The following is a 14785-nucleotide window of genomic DNA, read 5'->3' as shown; positions in this document are numbered from 1 at the left end:
AAATCTCTGAACTGGAGGTCATTATCCAGGCGTGGGGAAACCGGAGCTCCGGGCTCCAGGATCAGATCACGGCTCTGTCAGAGGGCGCAGGACGCCAGCCTGGTTCGGCTTACCCAGCTGGTTCACTGCCCATGGCTTGCCACTCAAGTTGAGGTTCTTCTGTTGAGATTTTGGAAGGTGGTGTCTGGTGCTGCTACTTGTATATGTAGGTGTCTGTAAAGCCCTTCTCTGACTGTGTGCGAAACAGGCGTTGGGAATACAAGTTGATCTGGATTAGTCTGTGAGCTACATACTTAAGACTGAGGTTGAAAGTCTTAAGTACACACACTGATTTAATAGAACTTGATCACATATTGTGACCTTCTGGAGGTTGCAGAGACAAGCATGAATGGATGTGCCTAGCCTAAGAGTGGTGTAACACCTGTCTGTAGCTAGCCAGGTCAGCAGGGCCCAGTGTGTCCAGCTGATCCCAGCTCAGAGCTCTGAAAGTGGGGCTGACCCTAACCCAAACACCCCCAGGGGCCCAGCTTGGCTTTGTTGGGGGGATCTCCTCCTGGGCGGGGTGTTTGACGGGGGGGGGGGGTCTTCCTTTGTCTCCTCCCCTGACAGAGCTGCCTAGGGAGACAGAGGGGAGGTGGGATGATACAGAGGGGGAGGAGGGGGGAGGGGACCAATGTTGAGGGGACCAATGTTGATGGAACAATAGATATATTCCTCTGAAACTGCCTTAGTGTTTCTTATGCCTTAAGCGTCATTATGTTTGTAAGACACACATCTGGCACTAGCTTGTCTCGCATGCTGACGTGCACACACACTTTTGCACACACACACACACAGAGATAATGCCAAAGCTGATGCAACAGTGGATTTCACACAACGTTACATGTTCATATCTGAGGCATTCTGACTGGAATGGCCCTGATGTGAAGTGAGGAAAACAGCTAGTTAATCTCCCAGAGCAGAGATGAGTCCTTGGTACAGTTTCTCTGGGATACACTCCAGGAACCGAGGAATGGGTTTTTGAGAGACTCAGTCACATCATCCCTTCCTGTAAGTCTGTTCTTTACCTTCTAGTGTGTGTCAGGTGGCTCATATAGGGGCATGGTGGAAGTTGCTTAGAAACCACAAGACAATGATCCTCCTCTTCTCTGCACAATTGCATTATATGGTGTGCTTGCTGTTGAAGTGCACTAAGAGGTACTCTTTGTTGTGGAAGTGCGCTAAGAAAGGTGCTTGCTGTTGAATGCACCAAAAAGTATTCTTGCTCCTGAAGTGCAAGAAGTATCCGTTTGTCATTCAAGTGCACTAAGAAGTGTACTTCTCACATCTCATCTGGCTTCCCGCAATAATGAGTGACCAAGTCTAGGATTAGACATCAACATGAGGGGTATTAGCAGCACGACAACCCTTGCTCTGTAATTTGCAGTTATTTACTGTTATGTAACACCATCTGATCTTCTTAAAACTACAGAGTAAACAACGTTAATGCTCCTCTCTGGAACCTTGTGGAGGGTCACGAGAAAAGAAGTTCCTCTGTGTGGCCTCTCTCTCTCTACCCTCCACCATAACAGCCGGTCCCAACTCTCTCTCTGCCCATCAGCATCTACAGACATGTTGGCACATGTTGACGGATGCTCTCAACTATAACATACTTAAAAAAATAAGAAAAGTGTTAAATGGAAGGGTTAAATGCAATTGACTGTCCTGCCTTTCAAAGTAGTGAAGTCTGTCAGGGCTGGATCTTAAATGAATAATGATTCTGTCATCTTCAGAATCACTGCTGCGTTAACAGACAAGGGAGACATTAGGGTTAGGGTTACCTGCATTATCAGGTACCCCCACCATATCTCTCTCCCTCTCTCTATCTCTCTCCCTCTGTCTTTCTCACTCAATCTCTCTCTCACTCTCTCTTCCTCTCTCTTCCTTTCTCTTTACCTCTTTCTCTTTCACCTCTCCCTCGATCCCTTTTCCACAGCCTCAGTTTACCCATCCCCCCTCTCCGGTCTACTCAGCACTTTCTCTGGAGGGGGTGCGTGTGCGTGTGTGTGTGTGTGTGTGTGTGTGAGGGGGCGAGCCACATTTAGCTGTGCTCCATTATCGGTCTGGAAAAAGCCCACTGCTGTGGAAGTAGGTTTTTAGACTGCCTGACTGAGTCCTTTGTCTTAGACCAGGTCTAGGCCACAACAAAGAGAAGGAGATCTCACACACGGTGGCCACAACATCAGCAACCCCATCCCCCCCCCCCCACACGCACACACTTTTGTCGAGGATTTGTGAGGCTTCGGATATTGAATTGATTTCATCCTGGATTTGTAGGAAATCTCCGCCCTGTGTTATTCAATGATAAAGACATGGCCAGATGGCTTGTCATGTAATCAGTGGTGGAGAGCAGCGTGGTGATCTTAGTTGTGACTCTGAGGCCAGGCAGCGGGGAGCTCTGGAGAGCCGTGGTGAGCTGACAGCACGTGGAGGCCTGTTGTTAATAGTTAATGAGGATGGCTGACTGGGAGTGATGGCCTTGTATCATGTTTCCTAGTGTGAAACCCGTTGCTATTGATCTGCTAGCTTTCTGTTGGGCACATTACTCACACTCTCTCTCTCTCTCTCTGTCTCTCTGTCTCTCTGTCTCTCTGTCTCTCTGTCTCTCTGTCTCTCTGTCTCTCTGTCTTTCTGTCTCTCTGTCTCTCTCTGTGTCTCACTCTATCTAATCTCTCTGGTGATGCATAGCCTTTGTCCGGTATCAGACAGGGACATGCAGGTCTGTGCCAGGACAAATACTTGGTGTATACGTTTTGTTGAAGCTCAGAATGGACAGACGTGTCAGATGGCATCTGTCTGTCTGGGATGTAGTCAAGGTTACTGTGCTGGAGCATTTGCAGCCTTGCAATGTGACCGGGACCTGAGTAGGTCTTGGGTCAGGGATATTGGTAACCAAGGGAGGTAACCAAGGGAGTCTTCATCTTGATGTAAACAGACAGAGGCTAGCACAGCTGGGAGGATGCGATCGTGTGTGAGCGGCAAGGCCCAGATTCCTGTTATTGCTTCTCCATATCGCCACATTGTCTGTTCATAAACATGGGGATGCCTGAGTCACTTACTATATGGCCACACACTCTCCCCCCCCCCCCCCCCACACACACACACACACACAGTTGCATTCACACACTCACACACACCTGCATACACACTCTCACTCACACACAGCAGTCTGGCTGTGTGGCTGATTTGAATATCAGGATGAAAACAGGAAGTGTTCAGGGAATGTGCCATGCAGTGTGGGCGATAGAGTCCAGGAAAAGAAGGGTGGCAGCAGGCAGGGGAGGAGGGGAGAGACTGGTCATGGACATGGCCTCTTACTGGTGTTACCAGGGTGCGCAGCCCTCAGAGAGAGTGTCCCTTGTCTGTTAATACAGCAGTAAATACAAGTAGCGGTGGAGAGAGAGAGGATAGTCTAGCTGGTAGCAGTAACCAATGAGCTCCAAGAGGCTGGGAGCAGTAACCAATGAGCTCCAAGAGGCTGGTAGCAGTAACCAATGAGCTCCAAGAACATCTCTGGTTTTTCATTCTCATGCTGTGTTTCTCAGGCAGCCTGTCAAAAATATCCTACATATCAGCTATTTTATTCACCCCATAAACTCAACAAGCTTTTGTGATACCATGACAGCTCTGTGTGTAGTAGGGTTGTGTCTGATGTGGTTTGTTGTGTTGCAGGGGGCCCATATCTGATGTGGTTTGTTGTGTTGCAGGGGGCCCATATCTGATGTGGTTGTGGTTTGTTGTGTTGCAGGGGGCCCATATCTGATGTGGTTGTGGTTTGTTGTGTTGCAGGGGGCCCGCCCATATGTGATGTGGTTGTGGTTTGTTTTGTTGCAGGGGGCCCATATCTGATGTGTTTGTGGTTGTTGTGTTGCAGGGGGTCCATATCTAATGTGGTTGTGGTTGTTGTGTTGCAGGGGGCCCATATCTGATGTGGTTGTGGTTGTTGTGTTGCAGGGGACCCATATCTGATGTGGTTGTGGTTGTTGTGTTGCAGGGGGCCCATATCTGATGAGGTTGTGGTTGTTGTGTTGCAGGGGGCCCATATCTGATGTGGTTGTTGTGTTGCAGGGGGCCCATATCTGATGTGGTTGTGGTTGTTGTGTTGCAGGGGGCCCATATCTGATGTGGTTGTGGTTGTTGTGTTGCAGGGGGCCCATATCTGATGTGGTTGTGGTTGTTGTGTTGCAGGGGGCCCATGTCTGGCTGAGGGACAAGGAGCAGCTCCTGCCCTCCACAGTGAGCTCCTGCCAGGAGGGAAAACTGGTCCTCACCACCCACTACGGAGAGGTAGGAGGGACAAACTCTGCTCCTACAAACTGACCGCAGAGAGAAAACCAGGTCAAGGGATTCTACGGTCCAAACCAATCCCTAATAAGTTTTTGTTAATGACTAAAATACTAGTTGGGTGTGCTTTGACTTCGGCAAGGGCACAACCTTTGTTCTCTCACATATATATTATTTTTATTATTCTTTTTGCCCCCCTAAAACTCAGTCAATATTTGGCCTACATAGACAACCTAGGTGTCAAAAGTTTCGTCTTGGTAGCGATTGAGTTGCTTCTATTGGGATTTACGTTCCGTTGCATGGTTTAAGTGGAAATTAAGTTTTTGTGGCGAAAAGTGAAGCTAACGGTGGCTAACTTGCTAGCCAGAGTCAATGACGCTACCTACGTCACTAACGTCACGAAAACTCGCGTGACTACCTCTAGCAGAACATTAGTTTAGCAGCTCGTTAACTTCTGGGAGATAGCTAAGCTAACTGCTTTACTGCAAGGCAGCTGCAGAAACGCCACAAGCAAAGAGGCCAGGGTGATAACTATTTACTAATTTTACTTTGTGATATGACACACAATTGTGACGTGTAATGTACAATATAAGCTGATTTTATTAAGGAAGTACATCTACTTTCGGAAACAGTAGTCTACTATGTCACTGAAGTATTAGCATCATGACATTAGCCTCTGTTGCCCGGGCAACACATACTACAGTGGTCTATGATGCATCTGTTTTCAATCGTTAAAATAAACATTCCTCACAAATACATTTTCGTTGTAGGATTTATTATGACATTACATTACAAGTAAACGATTTGTGGGTGAAATTATCATTACCTGTCGTTTCAAACCAGTGTTGCTCACTGAAACGCTGTAGCCTACGCGAGACACAGCTGTTTAGGAAGTCAAACGGCGACAGAACATGTTCGGCACTCTCCTTACTTAAATAAAAAATCTATCTAACTACTAACCTTAACTTCATTGCCACAGCCTAAACTTTGTCAATCTGTTCATGAAAATAATTAATTTCAGCCTGAACCGTACAACGGAACGTTAAATCGAGTTCAACCAACGCAATCGCTACCAAGACGAACACAGCAGTACTGTAGTCTAGTACTGTACCGTAGTAGTAGAATTTACCGGGGCAGCTTCTCCACACAGGGCTATATCGCATTTTGCGTTGTTACTGACTGATCGCTACCAGTGAGCTTTTTATGAATGAGCGATTTTCCACTAAATAAATGTCAAGCTTATTTACCTTTTTAGGGGCATATTTTCAGTTAGCAGATGGTACTGTTTGAATCACGATTCCATCTTCTACTGCCGGGTAACGTCGTAGAATAATCTTCAAAGGGGGTTCTTTATTAATGAATGCAATATGAGTAGGCTAAATGCCTGAAAATATCATGAGAAGGGAAAACTTAAAAGTCATAAAGATTAGGTCCATTTTTACACCGGTCTGCCAAATTTATTCGTTTTGATTCAGCTATGAGGCTCCCTCTTGCAGGGGAAATGAGAGATCATATTTAATTCTACACTTCACTCATATTTTCAGTTGTAAACGAGCAGCACAAAAAAATGCTTTTAAATCTATGTAATCTTTATAAATAATAAGTATGCATTTTTATATAAAATATACAGAAATATCAGTTGTAAAAATGTCATTAAAAAACGGACCCCTGTGCAACCGACCCAAGCAAGCACACCCTACAATTTCTCCAGAAATTGTATCCTCTCTAGTTTAATAAAAAAATGATATTTTTTCAGTTCAATGTGTTCCCACATCAAGTCCACTTCATGCCAAGGAAGTAGTTTTAAAAACGGGTTTAGTCTCTCCCTGGCTTGCAAGGGTCAGTGCAGTTCACTGTATTTCCATGAGACATTTTTGACTGAAAGCCAAGGACCCTCCCTATAACCCTTCAACGCTATAAAGCTACAGAATATCCATTGGGGTTAGGCATTAGGTTCCGGCTTGTGTTCCTCCTCTCTGTTCACCAATCCCACCCCCCCTCTCCTTTCCTCATTCTTTCAACTCAAAGATACTTACAAGCGTAAAGATTTGTATTATATTGAGGGTGATGTGTGGAGAGTGAGGTTGTGTGAGAACATGTATACCAGGACTGGCCCCTATATCAGCTCAGAACTTGCACACCACTCACATCTCTGTTTGGCTGCGTGTGGAGGCCTTTGTGTCTGGAGGAAATCCTGTTCGGAAAGAGAGCAGCCGGGGGAGGGAGAGAGATGGGGTAGAGAGAAGGAGAGAGGGGGGGGGGCAAGAAAGAGGGAGGGATGGAGAGAATGGGAGGGAGGGAGAGAAACAGAGAGTAAGATAGAGAGTGGGAGGGAGGGTTCTGCACAATGGTAGGCTAGTTGTCCATGACTTACCTGTTTCAAATCCAAATCAAATCTGTTATACGTGAAGACCTGTATAAATTCATTCAATGCTCATTTGGAAGATAATTAAGATAATGTTACATGATGAGATTTATTTAATTTGTGCCCCCCCCGAAAACAACGGCATGCCCGTCCGTGAATTTATGTCTGGTGCTGGGTCTGCCCTCAAATTTGATATATTAAGTGGTAGCGGATTAAACAGTTAAAGGAGTCATTGATTGAAAAAACAATTTTACCTTGTCATAGTTGAATAACGACAGTTCGGTGGGTAAAATGGACATACAGTGAACCTCAAAGTCCATTGACATCTCTTTCCTATCTAAATCTCACAACTTGAAACTGCAGCTATAAAACGATCGGTTTCAAAAAAGCTGAATTTGTGCACAAATGTAGCATCACCTTGTCATGCCCCAACATTTGCATACAAACCAGCCTTCTGGTGTTCTGGCCCAGGATCTCAGACACTAGTTTAGCTGCGCGCTGCTCTGTGTACTTACATGGGAATTACAAAGGAGAAAGTTTGGAAGTTTTTAAAGGATATTGAAAATGGACCATCGTAAATGCAGTGTTCCAGGCTGTACAGGGAATGCTAACACTTCAGAGTCTTCCTAAGGAACCAAACACTCGACGGGCTGTGATGTTTGTCTATGAGAAGATCCCTGTGCAGTTCGACCCTCAATTACACATTTGCTCGAACCATTTCACCGAGGACAGTTTTGAAAACCTGGGACAATGTAAAGCATGATTTGCTTTCAGCTGTTGCTGAAAAGAGGTGCTGTTCCGACCTTATGTTTATCACAACCGCAAGCTGTAGTATGATGTTGTCGCTAACAGTTATTAGCAATGTATCCTGCCTGTATCTAGCATCTGTAGAATGTGTGATGATTTAGTTTATTGGCAATGGGGCTAACGTTATTTCATGTTCCTGACTGTGTTTCATTCAAATAAATAACCTGTGTGGTCATGTAAATCTACAATTCAAGATGCATGTTTGTCCAGATCTATTTTTCAGCAAGCTAGCTAGAGCTACTGAAGCTGAGTTGAATCTCGATAGTTTGTTTGCTAAGCTGTAGTGCTAACGTTACCCACCTAAGGCGATGCTGTTTGCTTCGACAACAGAAGTGGAAACAACTAACATTATCATTTCAAATTATATCTAGTCAATCTGTTGAAAAGTGTGTAGACACAATAGATTTATTTGTAAGTTTTTATTTCAAGTCTCCACCTTCGATGTTTCATTGAGTGCTGTTGGCCGTGTTGCGTCTTTGCTCCGCAGCTTCGCTCGTTGTAAACCAACCAATCAGCACGCATCTCATCTATATATTCATGAGCACACCATAAAAGGAGAAAACCTAGCGTTTCATTCTACTGCTATTTCACAGGATGCATCAGGGGGCATAGAACAGCACCCGGGCCACTTTCAGCTCAACCAATGATACATACCCTGTTCGGAGACTTTAAGGAACAGTGTGAAATACCCCAAAAACCCAGTCAATGACCCCTTTAATAGTATTTCCCGTTTAGGTTTTGTCATTTTGATGTGAATCATCCACATCCATTTACATTTATTCATTTAGCAGACGCTTTTATCCAAAGCGACTTCCAAGAGAGAGCTTTACAAAAGTGCATAGATCACTGATCATAACAACAAGATAGCCCAAAACATTGCGGGTAGCCAAAACATGAAGCATACATTGTGAAAAACCAAATAAGTGCCAAAGGGAAGAACCATAAGAGCATGTAGTTAAATAAGTTACAATTAAACAACATGAACCTCAAAAAGTGCAAGAGTGTACCTGTAGAAAAGCAAGCAACAGTAAAATATTTCACAGCGAGTACAAGAATTTAAATCAGTTACAACTAACCAACAAGAGCAACAAGTCTCTCAATAAGAGTCATTGTGATCCTGGAGGAAACTAACATCAGGTCCAGCAAATCATTCCTAAGTACCGTTGTACTCTTAATAAGCAGCCAAACATGGAAGCATAAAACTGCAACCAGATGAAAGGCTCCCATGGCCATTTTAGAAATAGATAAAGGAACAGACAAAGCTGAACTCATGGCACGCTACAAGGGGGCAGGACCTATCATTCTCCCCAGCCCCTGTCTCTCTCCCCTAGGGTTAGGGTTAGGGACCTATCATTCTCCCCAGCCCGTCTCTCTCCCCTAGCAGTTGTGCAAATTCTATCCCCAGGCTTCACACATGGCCTTGAAGGTCTCCACAAGGCCAGGTCTAAATCTGTCCCATATTGACATTGAATTGGTGGTGTAAGCTGAAGCTGATGGAGAAGGTTTTCTAAACTGGGAAGAGCTCTGCTGGTTTCTCTCATGGACAGCTGCTCTCTCTCTCTGGAGCCATAATCAGACTGAGACACTGAACAGGGATGTAGGTTAGAGAGATGTGAGAGAGGGAGATCCTGGAGGCTAGAGGAGAGAGAGGGAGAGAGAGTGAAGAGAGAGAGAAAAAGAGAGAGCCATCTGTTCTCTCGGGTAAATATATAATTATCTAAGACATTTATGTTCAGTGACAAAAACTCTTCCTACCCTCTCTGCATCCTCCTCACCCTCTCCTTATGACTTTCTGATTATGTTCATGAAGACTGCTTCCCTCCCTGCTCGTGTGTGTGTGTGTGTTTTGACTTGTTGCACGGAAGTCAACGCTGTGTGTAACCATAACTATGTGTAACCCTGTCTATGTGCAGTCATGTCCTTCTACTCCTTCCTGCCCCAGTGCACCCTGGGAGCCAGGGGTCAGAGGGAGCACGTGTGGCCCTCCCCAGGGGTCTGGGGGGGGCCCTGGGGGGTGTCTGGGGTGAGTCACTACAGTCTGTCATCAGATATGTGGTGGTGTGAGAGCTCGTTTGTGTGTGTGTTCATATGTGTGTGTAAAAGTGTGTGGGTGAGACTAGTGTCTATGTACGGGACAGGAAACTATTAGTAGTCTATTAACTCACGAAACATGGCAAGAGGACCTGGCTGTGCTGCTGGCCGTTTCACCAAGACCCCTCACCCTGTGATTGACCCAACACCTTGTAGTCTAGAAAGGCAGGAATCTGTGTCTGTGGCTTGATCTAGAGAAGCAGCTCTGTATGAAGGTATCTTGGTCAGGACCCAAGGACCTCATGACCTCAAGCGTGTTACTGTCTGGGTCTGGGTGAGTTATGGGTTGCTGTCAGGGTTCGCTCATGTGTGTTTGTCCTCTTCTTAGCTCAGAGGAGTGTGTTGAGGTCATGGGGCGCTGGGGGGAGAGGCTCTCTCTGGAGATTTGTTTGTGTATAAATGTGTGTGTCTTTGTAGGTGTGTTTGTTCATGTCTGTGTGTGTGTGTTTCCATCTGTCTCTGTGTTTGTGTGCCCAAGTGTGTGTGTGTGTGTGTGTGTGTGTCTCTGTGTAATCAACAGTATTTTCATCAAGTATTTTCATCCCCTGAAGGTGTTCCAGCTTTAGTCTCCATAATTAATCTATCTTCAAAGCTCATTCAAGGCTCGTTTATATCCAGAGTCACTTCTGTTTAACAGTCAATCGAGCCACCAGAGTCACTTCTGTTTAACAGTCAATCGAGCCACCAGAGTCACTTCTGTTTAACAGTCAATCGAGCCATTGTTTGTGTCTGTACAGGGAGCTCTCCATGCTCACACAAACATGTGACGGTGGGTTATGTTTCGGGTTAGGGTTAGGATTACAGTTAGGGTCTTATGTAGATTTTGCCTCTTCTTTTTTGCTGCGTCAGCCATCAATATCCCCCTGTGAAAGCCTTTGAGGCTTCCCACACCATGGAGATTTGTTCAGTGCTGCCTATGTTTGTATCAAAGAACATTTTCAAATCTTCTCTTAACTTTCCCCTAAAGAGGCCGTCTAGTAATAATGATGTATTCATTCTCCATCTCCCTCTTTTCTCCGGTTCGCTGTTCATATTTAGTACCAGCTCCACTGGTGCATGATCCATAATAGTAATCTCTCTGATAAAGACTAATCCTAAAGCCAAGAATCTCTGTGTGTGTGTGTGTGTGAGTCTGTAGGAGTGGAGAACGGTCTAACTCAATTCGGTCGATACAAATACGTGGGAGGTATGACTCTGTGTATTATTTGACACTACCTGCGAACTTTTTATCTGTTGTTGTCAAATAATGCGCGTCATATTATTTAGCTAACTACTACCTGTGCCTTGTTAAATGGTTTTGCTTTGGTTAGCTCTATATTATTCCACGATTTCAGCGTAGCTTCATGGCATGTTGATAACTAGTGATAGCTAGTGCTAGTTCTCTACGACTAGCCTACTAGCCATTAGGCTACAAACAGTAGGTTTTTGCTTCTTCCTGTGAGCTCGGAGTTGTATAGATCGCTAAACTAACACAACATGTCATCATTCTGACTCTGCTTGCTAGGCTTGCTAGCTGTTCAAACACCAGCTAAAGCTTAACGTTTGACTACCTCACCGCGAGTCACCGCGACATCGTAGCAAACAAAACACATAAACTCAAGTTTTGCCTCCCATCTGACATCGCCACGATGCCTCCGCTCAGTGGTGCACCTGGATGCGACTCCTGCCTCCTGCTCAGACAGAAGGTAGTGGAACTTGAAGGCAGGTTAGCGAACCTCTACCAGATCAAGCTGGATGAGCAGTTCATTGACTCCATTGTCTCTGTGGGTCCTCTCCACACACATACACACACACACTGGACATCTCGATTCCACTCTGCCCTGCATGAACACAAACCCAGACCACACCACTGCTCCCTGGCCACTGGTGGGGACCAAGCCCACCCTGCCGGTAAACTCCACTCCTCACCAGCCCGAGCCATGTAGAACAGCTGGCAGAAGCAAGCGTGATGGAAGCTGGTCGGGACGACACACTGAGTCAGGCCAGCCCCTGCAACTGGGAAACCGCTACACCACACTGATGGCTGAGGAGGAGCCCCCTACCGCTACACCACACTGATGGCTGAGGAGGAGCCCCCTGGGCTTGATGACACCCCTCCTCAGCCCGCCCTGCGACGCCCCTGCAGACCGGCTCCAGAGCAACACCGGCATCACACTGACATCCAGCATCGCCCACGCCGCCCTGCTTCCCATCCTGGGCCCTCAACACAGTCGGCATCCCCTAGACGACTTCTCCCGCTTGACGTGACAATCTCCACCCTGGTCATTGGCAGCTCCATGATCAGAGATGTCTACATCCCCCCTTCACCAAGCGGTCCCTGCAAGGTCCATTGCCTCCCCGGAGCGAGGGTCCGTGCCTCCCCGGAGCGAGGGTCCGTGCCTCCCCGGAGCGAGGGTCCGTGCCTCCCCGGAGCGAGGGTCCGTGCCTCCCCGGAGCGAGGGTCCGTGACATTTAACATAGACTCCCAAGCATCCTCGCCGGCTACACCAAGGTCAGCACCATAATTGTACATGTGGGCACAAACGACATCAGAGCAAGACAGACAGAAGTCCTGAAGGCAGACTTGACAGCCCTCCTCACTACCCTCATGAACACAGGAATACGGATCGTCATCTCTGGGCCTCTCCCTACCTACCGGAGAAGCGCTGAGAGATGGTCCAGACTTTTCAACCTCCACACCTGGCTGCGAGCGACCTGCGCCTCATTAGACATTAACTTTGTTAACAACTTTGACCTGTTCTGGGAGAGGCCCAGCCTGCTGAAGCATAATGGCCTCCACCCAAACCGGATTGGAGCCAGTCTGCTGTCGGACAACATGAGGACCACCCTAAGGCACTGACATCCTGTAGAAAACATCACAGAATCATGCCCCCCAGGTAGTAACTCCAATAACACTGTTTATGTAAATGAATCTGAATCTGTCAATGTTTTCTACAGAGCAATATATGACACCACTACCTCCAGAACAGGCTGCTTCATATAATATTATGGCATGCGCCTATAATCCTATTCCAGTTTTAATCTGTATCCAACGCATAGTTAAAACAAAGGCCATAGATACAATAGTAACAATAGAAGCCCAGCGAAGCCCAGCAAATATTCTATCTATACCCCGGCATATTCCTCCTTCCTGTGAGCCACTATATCCAGAAAATATTTCAATGGCAATAGTAAATACTAGGTCACTATCAGGGTAAACATTTCTCATTAACAATCTTGTATGTGAACGTAAATTAGACTGTATGTTTTTAACAGAAACCTGGCTAAACAAAAATGTACGATAAGATTATTATCACCGGTGATTTTAACATACATGTGGATAATGGGAACGACTCAAAAGCCAGGGATTTTATGAATCTCTTGAATTCCATGGACTTTACACAACACATCACTGAACCCACTCACAACCGTGGCCACACCCTTTATCTAGTTATTACAAAGGGTCTTACAACTGTTATATCGTTTATCTGTGACCTTGCTCTTTCTGACCACTTTTGTATTTTCTTTACAGCACTGGTACCTAAAGTAAAAAATAGTGCTGAATGTTTTATTAAGAAACGCTATCTTAACTCTGCAGCAGCTGAGAATTTCAAAGTAATGATGAACATAACTAGCACAAAAAACCCAGATGCGGGGCCATCATGTGTTAATGATCTAGTAACTACTCTAAATACAAAATTAAGGACAGCACTTGACTCTGTAGCACCATTGAAACAAAAAAAAGGTTTTAGCCAAACAAAAAGTTCCATGGAGAAATGAGGAAATTATTAAACTTAAGAGATCCTGCAGAAGGTCTGAGCGTACATGGAGAAAGACCAAGCTACAGGTCCACCTTGATATCTTTAAGGATCAACTTTCAGTCTTTAATAAAGCAATAAGAAATTCTAGGAAGGATCATTTCTCTAATTTGATAATCTACACATTCTAACAATTCCAGGGTCCTCTTTTCAACAATAGACAGCCTTATAAATGCTGCACCTAAAGTAGATGATACTCTTTTCCACCTCCAAATGTGAGGAATTTGCAGCATTCTTCAGAGATAAGATAACAAACATTAGGAAGAATATTGCTCAAGAAAAAAAAAAAAAATTCTGATCCCCTTCCACCATGCTGTAACAGTATGAGCTTTTTTTGCACTGGCTGATATAGAAATGCTGAACAAAGTAGTGTCACAACTAACCATTTACATGCCCTCTTGATCCCATTCCAACCACATTTTTTAAGACCATCTTTGACTCTCTGTCTAAGGACATTGTAGCCATTATTAACTGTTCCCTGCTTACAGGTATTTTCCCATCAGAACTTAAAACTGCCCTGGTGAGACCCCTCCTGAAGAAAAGCAATTTAGACTCTTCAGTTCTAAACAATTTTAGACCCATCTCCAACCTTCCCTTTCTAAGCAAAATCCTGGAAAAAATTGTCTTTAAACAGTTAAATAATTTCCTAGATGCTAACTGTGCATTTGACACTTTCCAATCTGGTTTTCATTCCAATCATAGCACAGAAAAGGCATTAGTCAAGGTTGTAAATGATCTCAGGAGTAATGCTGACTCCAAAAAACTATCTGTCCTGGCCCTTCTGGATCTGAGCGCAGCCTTTGATACTGTTGATCACAATATCCTTATTGATAGACTTGAAAATTGGGTTGGCCTCACTGGTCCGGTCCTAAACTGGTTTAGGACCTATCTAACTGGCCGGGAATACTTTGTCGCCCTCGGAGACCACAGCTCAAAAAACATTTGTATTACCTGTGGGGTCCCTCAAGGATCCATTTTAAGGCCCTTACTTTTCAGTCTATACATGCTACCCCTTGGTAGTGTAATTAGGAGGCACAACATCGACTATCATAGCTATGCAGATGACACCCAGCTCTATATTTCTGTAACACCCAACAACTACAGTTCTATTGATTGTTTGGTAAATTGCATTTCTGATATAAATGTATTGATGTCACAAAACTTTCTCCAGCTCAACCAAGATAAAACAGAGGTATTAGTCATTGGTGAAAAAAACAAAAGATAGAAACTATCTGCACACTTAAAACACTAGCACTTAACACCAAGCTCCAAGCCAGAAACCTAGGCGTCATATTTGACTCAGATCTCAATTTTGAAACCCATATCAAAAATATAATTAAACATCTTTTTAACACTTAAGAAACATTGCTAAGGTGTAAACGTTTCTCGCTCAGGCTGACAC

General features: G+C 45.1%; 1 protein-coding gene across 1 annotated transcript in view; it reads left to right on the top strand.

The window, feature by feature from the left end:
- The window catches only part of LOC134017912 (unconventional myosin-X-like), a 90642-nt gene that overhangs the window by 17306 nt on the left and 58551 nt on the right, over positions 1 to 14785 (top strand). The window contains 1 exon segment of the mRNA XM_062458044.1: positions 4228 to 4326. Within this exon segment, the coding sequence (XP_062314028.1) occupies positions 4228 to 4326 (99 nt within the window).

The sequence above is a fragment of the Osmerus eperlanus genome, chromosome 3, assembly GCF_963692335.1.
Source record: "Osmerus eperlanus chromosome 3, fOsmEpe2.1, whole genome shotgun sequence".
Classification (NCBI taxonomy): Eukaryota; Metazoa; Chordata; class Actinopteri; order Osmeriformes; family Osmeridae; genus Osmerus; species Osmerus eperlanus.
The sequence above is the reverse complement of the archived record's forward strand: the minus strand, read 5'-3'. Positions and strand labels throughout refer to the sequence as shown.